The sequence below is a fragment of the Ciona robusta genome, chromosome 8, assembly GCF_009617815.1.
Source record: "Ciona robusta chromosome 8, ASM961781v2".
Taxonomy (NCBI): domain Eukaryota; kingdom Metazoa; phylum Chordata; class Ascidiacea; order Phlebobranchia; family Cionidae; genus Ciona; species Ciona robusta.
This window is the reverse complement of record NC_143242.1, coordinates 5,771,185-5,786,681: the sequence shown is the minus strand read 5'-3', so window position 1 is coordinate 5,786,681 and position 15,497 is coordinate 5,771,185. Positions and strand designations below refer to the sequence as shown.

The following is a 15,497-nucleotide window of genomic DNA, read 5'->3' as shown; positions in this document are numbered from 1 at the left end:
GAGACTTCGTAATTGTACTTTGATCCAGGACTCGGTTTTAACAGCCAATCGTCGGGCAAGCTCTGGCAGTCTACTAAGCTTTTATTACTAGAGTATAAACATATATAGTTAAATTAAACCGAAGCGATACAATAAATTATAAACGTTAGTATACATGTTTTTATTCTTCTATTTCGTCCCATTTGGTAGTAAACAGTAAATATTTACAGAATTATATAACTGTAGCTAGATAGCCCAGCGACTCAAAAATGTCGTTGTTAATTGTTCAAAACACTATAAGGAAATATGAGATTCTATGACTATGTGCTAAAGGTATTTCATTTTACCCTACAATACAATAAATAAAGTAGAACTTACTTGTCAACTGAGCGAAGATATAATGCACGTAAACACAAATAACATAGTAACACTATACACAGAGCAACAGTACAGCGAATACTGGTGGTTCTAACTAACAGCACTCTTTCATTATTAAATTGCAGAAAGCGCCGAACACGCCGTAATCAAGCAGCTGCAGGGAAAAGGTAGAGACTTCGCTGCGTTACATGCGGAAGCAATTACACAAATGTTAAGCGACGTGGATACCGTGCAGTAATCAAAGCATGTTTAATATTCATATACTGTAAGTTTAGCTGGTTTATATGCCAACTAAAAATCACAATTCCGCAAAGAACGGGATTATTTACAATGCTAATATTTTTCTTACGAACTGTGTAGAAGCCACGTGGGAAAAACTTGCCTAAAACCACTTGTGTGTGTGTGCACAAATTTCTAAAAAACGCAATACAAAAGATACAAAAAAATTATCCGAAATTGGGTCTTATACAGATTCCAACAGTCGTTGTTCCAGAACCTGAAATAATTCAAGTGGAACTCCGGCTTCTTCATCAAAGTTCAATGCAATGTTATCGATGTCTATCATCGCTAAAACTTTCATCCTGTCACCCAGAAAGCACTTTACAACTCGAAAAGTTGACACCGCAAAGACATAAGTTGCATGGAATCGGTCATGGTATGCTTGATTCTCCGGCTTGTGCATTTTTTCAAACACCGCGTGGCTGATTTCAGGCAAGGTATATGTCAGCTTTTCCAAATCGTACACCTCACCCAATTGAATCAAATCCTTTACATTTGTCAATACCTTTAGTACAACACGGCGCAGTTCACCTTTAGTTTTGTAAATAGTATAAGGTCGGTTTTTGATTCGTTCCAATAAAGTATTTAGTTCCTTATTAGAGGTTAGTGTTTCTTGACCGGAAGACTGAGTAATTGCCAATGGACGTTGCTGTGGTGGTTCTGGTGGTTTCATTATATCTGAAATATCCGCTTTAAATTTATCGGCAAAACTGAAGTCTTGTCTCGAAACCCGGGTTACATGCTGAGTTTCATAGTCGAACTTTGCGACAATTCCATTAATTTCTCTTAAAGCTGTAGCACAATCATTTTTAATAAGACATTTGTTAATGATCTTGGAAGTCGAACGAAGAACTTTCGTGCAACTTTCCTTCATATTTGAAGTTTCAGAAGTGACCACGTCGGTAAGAGAAATCTGTAATACAGTGCTTTTGTGACAAATTATGTGAAAACTGTTTCAAAGCGGCTAAAATGTCTCTATATTAACATTTACCAAATTTCCAAGACCGTTTTATGTTGTTTGTTTGGATATAGTACTGTGGGAGAAGATTTTTAGCAGTTAATGTCCAAATATCCTGACCGCATTTTAAACAATTGACAACGGTCTATGGGAGTCGTGAGAATACGGTTTTATAATTCTTTGAATGTTCTTTGATTACTACCAAATGGGACGAGAAAAAAGAATGAAAAGATGTCCCATCTTTCTCCAACCTACTATATATCATAAGATACCTCAATATACGCTTCCCAAAGTTTTCGTCGTACTCGATGCAAATCGACTGTAATATTGGGTTCAATTGCTTCTTGAACAAGCGACAAGATAGCTTTCATATCTTTCTCAATTTCATTTTCTGTTCTAAGAACAAACGAGTCGACGAAGTCATTTAATGCAGCGTTCAATTTTCTTTCGATAGCTCCGAAACCCCTGAAGTACAATCTTTAACTATATACTTGTAAACGGCGATAAATAATAATGCTTTTCTTACCTTACCACAATAAAATGAAATATGAGACAAAGGGCTAAAACTAGAATTACAATAATAAAGAAAAAGGCTAAATCCGTCCAGGTCATTTTATCCAAACAAAAACAACTAATATGCGCTAACAGAAACCATAAACAGTATATACATCTAGCTGCAATGTAATCTATGTGTGGACTCTTATGGTTTCACCATAGTAGGTTTCACTGTTCAATTAGAATAACTGAAGTGAAAATCTGAAACTCTCGTTGCGCTAATGGGTATTTCCCTATGTACATACCAAAGAATTGAAAACTGCATTCAAAAATTAGAAAAGCGTTATTTATAATATATATAACAAAGTAGGGGGGAGATGGGACACCTTTTATTCTATTTTCTCCTAGATGGTTGCTAATTGTTTAAAACATAATCAGGATTTTTGTAAATTATATGCTAAAGCTGTACCGTTTTCCCCCACCCCTATACTATACTTAAAATAAAATAACACATCCAATTGGCAAATTTACTGAAATGCATTTAAAAATTCTGTTATTCGTGTTTTGAATAAAATACGAATGGAATCCAATTTAGTAACCATAAATGGTGTTTTGACTGGTGTTTTTAAGTGGTAAAATGGAAGAACGTTTTTTAAGTCCATTGCATTATTCGTTTTGTACATAAGTCAGCACCCAACTAGGAACGCCTGTTAGTTCTGTAAAGTGCAAAGGTATGAGATCGATTCCAGCCAGCGCCTTTTCTTTGTTTCCGCTACTGAGAAATCTTTCTATGACAGAATCAATTGCCAACAAAAACAGAAAAGATGAATTGAAGCGATTAAATGTGGCGTAGCCAACATGACCGACAAAGTTATTTCCGAATAGTTGCACAATTGATTGGCTAATTTTGGTCATTCTTTTTCTCAGCTTTCTTAAGTCTTTTGTTCTTTCCATTTGAATAAGATTCTTCACCAGCGGCGTCGCCTTAACGACAGTACGGCGAAGCTCCCCTTTAGTTTGTAAATTGTATAGGGGGATGTCACGAAACGTTCCAATAAGTTATTGAGTTTCTTGTAAGGCGATTCTGCTGCTGGTCGGGTTAAAATTCTAATTCCCTTGCTGGAAAATTGTTAGCATACTGAAACGGGTTAGGTCCAAAAGCGAGATACCTTGCGGTTTTTGGTGGAATGATTCGAATATTTCATTGATCTTTCTTAGAGCTTTGTCGTTGTCTCCTTTCGTCAAGCACTCACCAACTGCAAACGAGCACGACAGGAAAACTACTGCACATTTTCTTCTCATACTGTAGGGTTCGAGAAACGGAAAAGAAATCTATATACAGCAATGACGGGTCGAATTATATTCTTTTGGTATTACAAGCAAAGCCTAAATGAAAACGATTAAATGTATAAATTGAATATCCTCGTATAAAGGGAAACGACAGTCGTTACCACGTATGTAACTTACTGTATACATTTTTTAGGTACTTAGAATGGGGGAATATGGGACACCTTTAGCACATAATATCAAAATATCCTGATCGTGTTTTAAACAATTAACAGCGGGCTATGGGAGTCGTGAGGATACTGTTTTATAGTTGTTTAAATGTTCTTTGTTTACTATACCAAATGGGACGAGAAAATAGAATGAAAAAGTGCCCCATCTTTCTCCACCCTACTATATGCTTGTATTAAGTAGGGTGGGGTAAGATAGACCATGTGTTCATTTTATTTTCTTGTCACATTGAGTACTAAACAACGCTTATTTAAAGATTTATATATAAACGTATATAACCATAAACCGCGACTCTAAAAGAGCGTTGTTAACAGTTTGAAGCACTTACAGTTTAACCCGAGAAATATGGGATTTAAGATGTTAACGGCACTCCATCACACCCCACAGTACTATATATATATAGACTACCAGAGTATGTCAGTATGCTCAAATATTATATTGTCCCAAATTGTTTTCTACTATTTGTGTACCAGTGTATAACGAAACACCGATTACATGAACTAAAAACGAATGCTGCACTTTTGCATTGTGACAACTACATAACATTGCAAATGGATATAAATTATAATAGAATATAAGGTTATAATAGAACATATTGTTAAAATTCATCATGGCCGAGCAACGGGCCTTCCGGTCGTGAGAAGCGTCCCATGAAAATAAGCAGCTCGCTCTGCCGGTGCCGGATCGCCCACAGAAAAGGGTGGTCGGCCACAAAGGATATCGGATTAAATGCAACGGAGTCGCACTGGGTTCGAACACTGGTCGTGGCAGCTGCTTCGCTGCCTTGCTCGTTCACCTGACCATGAAGTGAGCGGGTAAAAGCATACACAAATACATGTGAGTATATGCATGCGATACATATATCTGGGAGTGGGCAGTTAATGAAATAATATATGTGAATGATAATTTTATATGGAAATAATATTATGGTATCTGAAACCCTAGAAACTTGCGCATGGAAGTTTAGTGTTGAATGTGGCAAAGATTGGTTATTTAATTTACGACTTACGTCTAGTACAGTTTTGTGCACAATCTGGTCCACGAAGAGATTATTTCTATTCGCAATTCCGGTCAGATCACACGCTTGTCGGTCAAACAGATCGGTCACACCCATCTTCGGAAGAACCTCTTGCAACTGCAGCGTCTCTTCCAGTTTAAACTTCGGGATAGTGAGCTGGTAGGAAGGTTAGGCATTGTCACAAATTAATGCTGCTATTGTATTAAATGTTTGATTATCTATAAATTTCGTGCGCGTTGGTTCCTGGGTCGTTCTATAGACTTATCTGGAACGATAATTATAAATAAGATACATAAGAACCGAGAGTGAACTAAATACGTTGAATGAAGCTACGTGTTGTTGGGAATACGAGAAACAGGCACAACGTTTTAGCTATGGTGAGTTAATGGGACCGGCTTCTCGAATCAACCCGTCACGCGTAGAAACGTGACAAGCATCATTCACAATTTGAAACTTTGGTGATTAAAATTTGTAAAATGATACTGTCGGTGACGTAACCAGGGTAGATTGGGGGGGGGGGCATTTTACTCTTCTCCATCTCTGTACATGGCCGCGAACTAGTCTCTTGATACAAGACAGCACTTTACAACGGTCGCGGGCTTCCCCCCCTGTATTTTTGTTCGGGTGCGCCATGGACACAGTTTACTTACATCAACAGATTCGTGTTCGAGGGCGGACAACCACTTTGTAAGGTTGGCGTGGTTCAAGTTGGCTTCAACCTTAGCAAGGTCAAAGTTTTCGGGCATAAGGAGGACCATGCTGTAATCCGTTCCCGCATAATCCATCTCAAGGACTTGTAATGTAAGTTCGTTGATGTACGCGTATTTGAAATGTTCTAAAACAGAAGGGCCTTAATAAATACATAGCCTATACTATAGAGGATATGGTATATATAGATTAAATGTTTTGTCTTTGTACAGTAGGATGGGGGAAGATGGGAGACTTTTTAACTCTATTTTCTCGTCCCATTTAGCAGTAAGCAAAGAACATTCAAAGAAATATGAAACTATGTCCTCATGACTCTCATAGACCGTTGTTAATTGTTTAAAACACGATCAGGATATCTGGATATTATGTGCTAAACGTGTCCCATCTTCTCCCACCCTACTATATATACAAGCACCTATAATTTCGATTGAGATTTAATTATTTAAATATTAAAAGCCTAAAGCCTCATATACCGTTCTGAAACATGAACGATGTTTCGACTGCTTTATCTTTGGAAACGTAGAACGGCCTTCGCTTAGTCCGCCCTTCATCGAATTCGTAATCCCAGTTTCCGCGAAAATAAAGAGCGTTGATAATGAGCAATGCGGTATCGTTGTTCACCCCGTCTTCCTCGAGCATACTCTTTATTACTCCGTTTGTAGCGTCAGATGACCAGTCATTAATCTTTTTTACAGCACTTTTTGGCATTTTGAAATCAACCTGAAAATAAAACGACAATAAATCCGATATTAATGCGTGAGTGTTTAAAATTAAATATTTGTCGTGCTCAGATAATAATCCGTAATGTATTTAGAACTCGACGGCGTTGTAATAATAATTGCTTACACTTTCGACTGTTGCACTGTAAACGGACAGTGAGTCCTGGTAATCTTCAAAGACTGTTATATGCTTGTCGGCGAACACGCGATTTGAGGATTTGGCTGTGACTTTCTCAGAGGCCTGAATGATAAACTGACAATTTAAACAGACTGCACTGTATCAGTGTAACGTGCAACATTCTCAGAATAGCCACGAAGAAGAAACTAACAAAAGCAGCAGTTTGTTTTATGGTACCACGGCCGACTAGAAATATATATAGTATATAGTAGGGTAGGAAAAGATGGGACACTTTTTTTTCTATTTTCTTATCCCATTTGGTAGTAAACAAAAAACATTCAAAAAATTATAAAACCGCATCCTCGCGGCTCCCATAGACTGTTGTTAATTGTTTGAAAATAGGATCAGGATATTTGGATATTATATGTGTTAAATGTGTCCCGTCTTGCCCCACCCTACTTTATCTTTAGTAGGTCGTGATAGTAAGGACTACAAGTTAAATTACGAAAATAAAATTTCCGATTGCCAAACTGGCAACCCGCTTCAAATATGAAACTCATGTAATCGGTCTTTATTTTATCGGCAACCGTAGTGTAAATGTTAAAAATCGGTTACAATACTTCACTGACATGCAAATGTGGTTGTTTTACTCACCTTATCAAAAAGCAATCCGTGCAGTTCACCGAAAGCAGAGTGAAATCTGCCGTCTTCGATTTTACTGAACATAAAAGCGTCGTCTATCTGTTTTGCTGTGTTGCCTTTCGCTCCTAAATGCGCTATCGCCAGTGCTGAACCGCATAATGTCATATTTAGTTAAAAACATAATAACATGCCACAAAATAATACCTGCTTCTGCATGTGCAAACGAACGGTCCGCATCTATTAAACTTTAAACGACCGACCTCAAACACCTAATTTAAAAATAAAACCGCAGACTTGCAGTTTATGGTACTACGCAGTACAGAATCATTAAACGAATGGGAGACCGCTGCGCTCAAAAACAAGTTTGCAGCGCAAAGCGCGTGCGACGAAATTAATTATTAGTGTTGCCATTCAGTAATCTTTCACGGTATTACATTTTGCCGCTAATTGCGTCACTGCGAATACTAAGCCGCACAATTGCATATAGATTAGGTCCAATACAGGCTGATTACACAAAGATTACTAAAGTAAACATATTATATACCTGTTGTAATACTGACGGGCGAGAACATGACGTTTTTCATCGGATCACCCTCAATCAGATTCTTGTACAAATTCAACGTGAATTCAATGTTGGCTTCTGATAGCTTTTCAACATGCTCGCTCGTGTCAATTATCTTTGCATTTGCGTCCAAAACCAAAATCATAACAATCGCATATAAGAACTGCATCCTATAAATGCTTCTATTCGACTCAAGTGACTTTGCTAGACATGTTTGAAACCAGACGACGTTGGAATGCTGCATGGTAGACATAAAACAGAAGGCGAATTAAATGACGTTTCGCAACAAAACACTGCTTATTAAATATAACGCCGGGCAAATTCACAGGCTTGCATAATTACCACACCGCTTTTTAGTACAGCTTTTCAGCTTTTAGTATAAAGAGCGTACTATTCATAACATTTTTTACCATTCATACATTTTTACGTATAGTAACGGTCGGTAGTTTGGTTCGGACGCTATTGTAATGGCAATTGCGGGACTCTGTCGTAGTCTGCTGTAAGTTGCACTAAACATGACTCAAAAAAGCAAGTAATTTAATAAAAGCAATCAAAAAGCTATTTATATCAAAAGGTATACACTTGGCCGTTTTACAACGCCCTCATATGTATATACCAACCGCTAATATCCGCCTAATTAATTCAATACGAATACAACAATCTTCTCACAGATAGTGTAAACTATACTTTCCGCAAACGCAGTATACAAGGAGCCACTCAGTGCATGGGGCGTGACATGCAGCAATCAAACCAGCGGCAAGGAACGCGCGGCAACGTAAAAAAGTGTCTAGTGCAAACATGACCAATTGATATAGTGACTAAGAAATACAAACTAACAACAAAAATTAGGAAACACTAAACAGATTAAAACCAAACGTATTTACACCAACACATATAGTGCTGTATGTGGAAAGATGGGACACTTTAGCACATGATATTTAAATATCCTGAGCGTGTTTTAAAAAACCAACAACGGTCTATGGGAGTCGTGAGAATACGGTTATATAATTCTTCGAAAGTTCTTTGTTTATTACTAAATGAAACGAAAAAATAGAACGAAAAAGTGTCCCACCTTTCTCCGCCATACTATAAAAAGATTTACAACACAACTAACAATACTGCAGAATTAAATTTAAGAAAAATGTGTTTAAGGGTTAGATGGAGGCCTCCTCTCCAGTAACCTGTGGATTCACGTATGCATTCGTCTGTCCTTCTGCCCCATATTGTTCCAGGTGATGCAATGAATCAAATTGAGTCGCTGCGTATTGATAATGTTTATGGGTTTTGACAATGGAATTGTTTGTATTGAGTTTTCATGAAAACAGTACTGTGAGGTAAGACGGGCCATCACCTTAGCGTACAATATACCATATTTCTAATCGTATATTTTAATCAAATAATAACGCTCTTTTATGGTAGTAAGGTTGCGGTTACATAGTTCTTTAAATGTTCATTGTTTAATATGAATAAGGGCAACAAAATAGAATAAAAACATGTATCGTCTTATCCATTCACAAAAACTAACTTTTTATATCTCTTTTTCAAATAGTTATATGTGGCCGAGGAAATGTGACGTTTGGGTGATGTAACGGTATTCAATTTGACCCCACAGTACTATATATAGAATATATACCTGGATTTTGTATAACGACTGGCTGTTGGCTCGAATATCGAATTCCCTGATCTTGCCGGGGCTGTTGCGTACCATAATTCTCATACTATATAAAATACTGTATATGAAGCTTGTGTACCCATGGCCTACTCATTCCAGTAGGCCATGGTGTACCTTAGTATTATAGCGTTATTTTACCTCGGCACAGCAGCAACATGCACTGCAACGACCATGAGATCCTGTAAGGGCGTTGTAAAAGGGGGTTGTGACGCTTGCACTAGCGATACAAGATAGCAACCCAAATGCTCCTATAACAGCCAAGCCTCCAAAGATAGGGGATGATTTCTACAAAAATGCAGAATGTATATGTACATCAAAAACACATATATCTACGGCAGGAAACGGATTTATACCTTTGGTAAAGAAAGTAACACTGCTGCGATTGCTATTTCTATGGCTGCAAAAATAGCACCTGCTATCGCGAACCCCAAATGTGTTTGTATCTGAGATTGTATAATTAATATATAAGATTGATATTATACATATTAGAGCTGTAACATTATATTCATAACAAACACAACATGACAGCGGAGGATATATTGTGAAACGTAAGTTGATACTAGGACAACTAGCAAAGCGATTCTGGAATTTATTGTTATTTCCAAAACAATACAACGTTAAGAGCTGTATTTGAAGGTTACTTTAGAAAAATAAGATTTGTGTAACAGGGCACAGCAATATATGATCAAGTATCTATATGTCTTGTCCTATATCAAATAAAACTCACCAACCAAAGCTTTGTTTTTGTTTTGGCAGCTGCGATACAAAGTACGCCCGCAACCAAAACCTACAATGATAAGAATGGTTCTTTTAAATTTGTGGTAGGGTAGGATTGAATGGGGTATGTTTTTATTTTCCTTTCGTCCAATTTAGTAATAAACTCGAACTGTACTTACAAATTAATATATAACTGTAGACACACGTCTCTAAAATAGCGTTGTTAATTGTTTAAAACATGATAAGGAAACATATGATTCAGGTGCTTATAGTTTCCCATCTTACCCCACAGTATAACAGTAGTATATATTTGTTTACAGTATACTGTCTATGGTGATTGCTTACCCAGATCCCGGCCCATATCCCTTCACCATATGACTGTGGGGATTTTTTCGAACTAATGCTGCTACTGCTTGGTTCAACCAAAGCCACTTGCAATATTCCCATGAGAATGCTTATAAAACCGAAACTCATTTCAAATACCTGTAAGTTGTATATATATATATATCTAAGGGTAATTACTAATGGTTTCGTTGACTTCAAATTCAAAGTAACTTACACCAAGAAGTATCATGATTTTCCGGTATTTAATTAGTTTTGGTGATTCATTGTAATCCAGCGATCCGAACAATGCAGATGTGGCAATTACAAGTGCCATTTTTATGAAAACCTTTTTTTGTTTTATTAAATTCAGAAAATGTAACTGTGCAAAACAAACCTCTGCAGTATTAATGCAACCATATAGGCCATTAAGTGTATCTTTGCTGAATAGTGTAACCGATCTTTGTGATTGCTTGTATACAGACTTTACGAGACATAAATAAATTTGTGCTCAAAACATTCGCATACTATAGGGACTAACTATATCTGATATACCTCATATTTGTACATCGTTGTTACTAACACAAGTATTGATTTAAATTCAAATTCAAAAGTGTTCTGTCTAAATTTACCCCTAAAAGTATTAAAAACTGAACTGTGATAAGTTTTCTGTCAGCTATACCAAAACTAATGCAAAACTGAATGGTGACATTCACAGTTTAGTAATCAAAGTTCATTTCGAATTCTTCTATCTCTCCAACACCCTGTTTAAAGAGAGTTAAGCTATATTGTAAGGTCATGCGTCTTTGAATATAGGAACAATAGTTGTATTGAATTGCTTTTCCAACAGGTGTGTGTCGTGTTACATGACAGTTTAACCGTGACGTCCATAAAAAGATACGGTGGGGTGCAACGGGACACCTTATTTAGCACATATTGCCCAATATCTCAAAATTTAAACAATTGGTATGGTAGGATGGGGGAAAACGGGACACCTTTAGCACATTATATCCAAATATTCTGATTGTACTTTAAACAATTAACAACGCTCTACAGCAGTTGTGAGGATACGGTATTATATTTCTTTGAATTTCCTTTGGGACGAGAAAACAGCATAAAATAGTGTCTTATTTCTTCCCACCCTACTGTGAGCGGTTTTGATATAACAATCTCACAAAAGAACATGCACTGAACGGTTTTGATCGACTCTCTATTCGGTTTAAAGCCAGCAGGCAAGGTTTCACAGAGCTGTATAACATACGCCTATAGCCTTATACACCTTTAGTAAGAAGTGTACCATTACTAACAATATGGAAAATTACCGCACTATAGAAATAAAAAAAAAACACGCTTATAGATATACCTATATATCTTTAAGCGTTGGTTAAACATATGTAGTTTGGGCTTATAACATGCCTGGGCCGCAACAGCTTATTTATGGGCTATAAACATAAAAAGTATTTCAATTTGCAACACAGCATTTATTCTACGCAATACAATATATAGCCTATACGTTTTAACCATGGCGCCCTTGAATATTAGAACACTTACATATATATTAAATATCCTGTGTTATATAAGAGAATAAACAACAGTGGTGATTTTTCACGCTGATATGATATGGTCAATTTCAAGCAATGCGTTTTCTTTGTCCCCATTATTTAAATAATTCTCAATAACTCGGTGCGAAGACCTCATAACTGCGACCACAGACTCGTGGCCTTTAAAAGTTTGAAGGCTCGCCACTTTTCTAATTCTTGGAACCGTCATTCCGACCTTAGGACTACGTAGAAGCAAGGACGCTTCCAGAAACTTTGAGCGAAGTGCAACTAGATCCTCTTGGCGCTCACTCTCGATTTTAACTTTAATCAGGGAAAGCATTTTCAGCAGATCTTTTTGCATTTCTTCGTTATCTATTAAGTTAGATTTGCAAGTCGCTTCCTTGATCAAACGGTTCATCAAATCGTCAAGATCGCCGTCTACGTCTATAATAACTTCCGGGCTGGTCCTATAAAAAAGAAGTTATAGTAAGGTGGTGTAAGATAAGACTTTTTATCATCAGTTTTCGTCCCATTTGGTTATAACAGAATATTTACAGAACTATATAACCGTATAGCCTTGCGACTCTAAAAACGAGTTCTTACAGCCACATCTTACCTATATAGTTACTACTCATACACGTCAGCAAATCAGTCAAAATAGTAAAATACTCATCTTACCCGGCACCACTTTGGGCACAGAAAGCATACAGTATTGCAATAACCAGCAAGAACAGTCCGACCATTAACAACATTTTATTAACGCCTGTAAGACTAAAATTTGGCATGGTAGAAGAATGAGTCATAAGGCATATAGGTTGCCAGTTTTCTAATGCAATTCACACCCGATTGTTAATAAGCACTATGTTCTCTGCATCACAAGTAGCTTACTACTAACAATATACATTTAGCCACTGTAACGGAGTGTAAACCTCGGCGATTCAAACAGAAACCTATTTAAAATTATGCATGCCTACTTCCTCCTCACAATCTAGATGTACATGTATATACACGTTAAAAGCAATGAACGTTGTACTTAGAACTACTATAATATTCCAATACAAGTCTTGCATAGGAAATGACATATTAGCTTCCTGCTTGCTGGGCCAGCCTTGCTGCGTACACAACAAACAAAATATTGTCTCTATTGTACTGTAGTGCATTGGTCCTGTAGTACTAATGGTTTTATATTCTTGCCTTCCTACAAAAATAGTACCATAGAAAAGAAACAATTGAAGTAAAAATGCAATTGAAGTGAAAATGAAAAGAAAAACATTGCGTATTTGCACCATTAAACACCAAGTATTGTTTTTAGCGATGTCGCACTTTATGTGATATCCTGCAGTTTTCCTTGATGGTTTGAAATTCTGGACTCTTTACGTCAACTTCATTAATGTGAACGTTTCTACAATGTGCTTCAAAACACATCCTCATTTGGCCACAGAAGCTGCACTTGAACCCTACATAGTTCTTATACTTTCCGATGCCTAACTCTTTAGCCAGGTTATCATAGCAGAATAATTGCTTGTCCACATCTGGATGATACTTTGTGTAGTGGTGCGTCACGTTTATAAAGCGTTTACCACAATCATGAATAGGGCATTTTCTTCTTTTTCCTAATTATCAAGTGTTTTTTTTTTAATATTTAAAAAGGGTTTTACAGTACTTATAGCTAGATTGTAGTACGGTACTAAATCTAGATTGTAGTAGTAATATTCACACAACACTAGTAAACCTAGAATGTAGTATTAGGTCAACAAGAATTCTGTGTTTATTTAGATAAATCACGACCGGGACAAAAAACACATCAAACCCATTCTTTAATTTCTGGTTTTTAATTAAATGATCACACCCTACACAACTATAATTTAATTCAGATAACAAAAAATATACCAGAAGTTCTTGCTGAAAAACTTGTTCCAAAATAATGTTCCGGTTTTGGCAGCATTTCAGCCAAGGTTAGCATAAATTTTACTGCAAATATTTGCATTTTTCTTTAAATGAAACACAAGCTTATGGTTTATAACAATTTCAAAATATAAATAGATTACCTTTCATCAAAGGCTCTGGTGTATCAGGCCTGCTTCGACTATTTCTTAAAAAAAAACACAAAAAAAGGTTATTGGATTAAATTTTTGATATAAAAACACATATATAATTTTTTTATGTATTCCTGCAAATAAAAAGATTAGGTTAATTAATACAATGAAGAGAAGAAAGTCATTAACCATTATACCCTGCAGGTCAAATTTGAATAATAGTGTTAGATAAAATCAGGGCTGATAAACCCACAATACAGCAGTCAACGTTCATTGCATTTCTTTATTTTTATACAATTTATAGATACTTTTAATAAAGGAAATAGATATTAAACAAATAAAGTCAAACGAACAAATACAAAACTTAATTTGGGTATCATACATATACCATACTTGTTTAAAACATAAAAACTTTTCTACTATTAAAGAAAATGCTTACACATGATATTATACTTCCCCATAATATACCTTTCATACAAGTGACGTCGGTGTCTCCGTCTCCTGCGAGCACGTTCTCTAAATTGAGTAATTATTATTGTTTGGGATTTTACCAGTACAGTGGTACACATACATATCTATGGTTATACTAGCCAAAATGACAGATCTTTTTTTATAAAAAACAATTACCGATGCAAGTTGTTAAAATCTCATTTTTTAATTTCAGTAAAAGGTATAACATGTTGATATAAATCAACTAACTTTGGAATCAGTGATTAATTATGTATAATCTATTTATATATTTATAAATAAACGGTATTCACCTTTCATGTCTATTTCCTCTGCGTTGCTTCAGCACAATTCTAAAAGATAAATTAAAGTCAATTTATACTCTTTTATTTAAGGGGTGTAAAAAAAACAAATGCAAGGAATATGCACAGTAGCAGAGTTATGGCTTATACTTACTCGACAAGCACATCAAGAAGTTCTTGCCTTCGTTGTCTGTTAAACCTGCAAGTCATACACTGCTGATTAAATTGGTATTTTGTGAATTATAAACATTTTTCTAATTGCTCTTTTTATCTAAAAATAAAAACTCTTATTTAATTTTTTTTAAGTGTATATAATAAATATATACATATTTGTATAATTCAACGAAAGCCATTTTTTTCTCAAAAAACTAGAAGCAAAAATGTTGACTTTTATGGATAACTGCGTATAAAAATAACAGATCGAAATGCTTTAAGTTTATATTTTTACTTACTCACTCTCGCTATCAGGGGCTGATTCATCTTCTGACCAATTAATAAATTGTTCTTCACTATCCAAAGAAGAACTTGGACTAAAAATTAATAAATAGAAATACATAGCAACAATATCAACTTTTAAGCTAAAAGAAAAAAAAAACGTGTTACCACAATAAAAATATATTTCTTAACATTGCAAACTGTTTTTCCCCATTGCAAAATTTGACAAAATTATTTTAATATTTCGTGCAAAACAAAAATTAAAATCATAAACTTACCTTTCTGTATTAAGTCCAGAGTCTTTAGAAGTATTTTCCATCGTTGTTCAGGCTAATTATCGCTTAATAAATCCGAAAATATTTAAATTTTCAACCTGCAAACGAGATTATACACTAAATAGCAAGACTGCAAAACACCACATGTGTGTGAATTATTTCGCGGCGTTCTGTGACGTCATAAAAAATTACTTTCAGACAGATAGTGTTAAAACTTACGGGGTAAACATATTTTTGGATATTTTTTTAATGTGTGGCTGACAATTAAGAATTGTGTCTTGCATGAGAACACTGCAAGATCTTAGTTCTCTATGCTGCAAGTACGAGTTCGTGGCGTAATTTTATCGAATTAAAGAGGGCATATACCCGCGCAAATCTCT

At 35.7% G+C, this 15,497-nt stretch overlaps 5 protein-coding genes across 6 annotated transcripts; all 5 read right to left on the bottom strand.

The window, feature by feature from the left end:
• Positions 1 to 145: 145 nt before the first annotated feature.
• Positions 146 to 3,327, bottom strand: LOC149732727 (uncharacterized). Its single transcript, XM_089882632.1, has 3 exons — positions 2,121 to 3,327; positions 1,867 to 2,059; positions 146 to 1,549 (listed from the first exon to the last, which is right to left on the bottom strand). The coding sequence occupies exons 1-3, from the start codon at positions 2,204 to 2,206 to the stop codon at positions 821 to 823; spliced, it is 1,008 nt and encodes a 335-aa protein (XP_089738758.1). The 5' UTR covers positions 2,207 to 3,327; the 3' UTR covers positions 146 to 820.
• A 690-nt stretch (positions 3,328 to 4,017) lies between these two features.
• Positions 4,018 to 7,597, bottom strand: LOC149732726 (leukocyte elastase inhibitor-like). The gene is made up of 7 exons (XM_089882623.1): positions 7,354 to 7,597; positions 6,822 to 6,955; positions 6,177 to 6,290; positions 5,804 to 6,050; positions 5,273 to 5,457; positions 4,614 to 4,778; positions 4,018 to 4,400 (listed from the first exon to the last, which is right to left on the bottom strand). Exons 1-7 carry the CDS (start codon positions 7,538 to 7,540, stop codon positions 4,203 to 4,205), a joined length of 1,230 nt encoding a protein of 409 aa, XP_089738749.1. The 5' UTR covers positions 7,541 to 7,597; the 3' UTR covers positions 4,018 to 4,202.
• A 437-nt stretch (positions 7,598 to 8,034) lies between these two features.
• Positions 8,035 to 10,502, bottom strand: LOC149732725 (uncharacterized). The gene is made up of 7 exons (XM_089882638.1): positions 10,320 to 10,502; positions 10,106 to 10,243; positions 9,771 to 9,830; positions 9,397 to 9,486; positions 9,182 to 9,328; positions 9,005 to 9,089; positions 8,035 to 8,629 (listed from the first exon to the last, which is right to left on the bottom strand). Exons 1-7 carry the CDS (start codon positions 10,416 to 10,418, stop codon positions 8,526 to 8,528), a joined length of 723 nt encoding a protein of 240 aa, XP_089738764.1. The 5' UTR covers positions 10,419 to 10,502; the 3' UTR covers positions 8,035 to 8,525.
• A 1,039-nt stretch (positions 10,503 to 11,541) lies between these two features.
• Positions 11,542 to 12,434, bottom strand: LOC149732724 (uncharacterized). The gene is made up of 2 exons (XM_089882651.1): positions 12,301 to 12,434; positions 11,542 to 12,089 (listed from the first exon to the last, which is right to left on the bottom strand). Exons 1-2 carry the CDS (start codon positions 12,423 to 12,425, stop codon positions 11,687 to 11,689), a joined length of 528 nt encoding a protein of 175 aa, XP_089738777.1. The 5' UTR covers positions 12,426 to 12,434; the 3' UTR covers positions 11,542 to 11,686.
• Positions 12,435 to 12,755: 321 nt separating this feature from the next.
• LOC149732723 (uncharacterized) lies at positions 12,756 to 15,296 on the bottom strand. 2 transcript variants are annotated; one of them, XM_089882647.1, is made up of 7 exons: positions 15,121 to 15,296; positions 14,860 to 14,937; positions 14,562 to 14,606; positions 14,420 to 14,458; positions 14,127 to 14,174; positions 13,671 to 13,708; positions 12,756 to 13,235 (listed from the first exon to the last, which is right to left on the bottom strand). In XM_089882647.1, exons 1-7 carry the CDS (start codon positions 15,159 to 15,161, stop codon positions 12,931 to 12,933), a joined length of 594 nt encoding a protein of 197 aa, XP_089738773.1. In that variant the 5' UTR covers positions 15,162 to 15,296; the 3' UTR covers positions 12,756 to 12,930. The 2 variants fall into 2 exon arrangements, with proteins under 2 accessions (XP_089738773.1, XP_089738772.1); XM_089882646.1 differs by having other exon boundaries at positions 13,671 to 13,714; positions 15,121 to 15,294.
• Between the last annotated feature and the right edge of the window lie 201 nt (positions 15,297 to 15,497).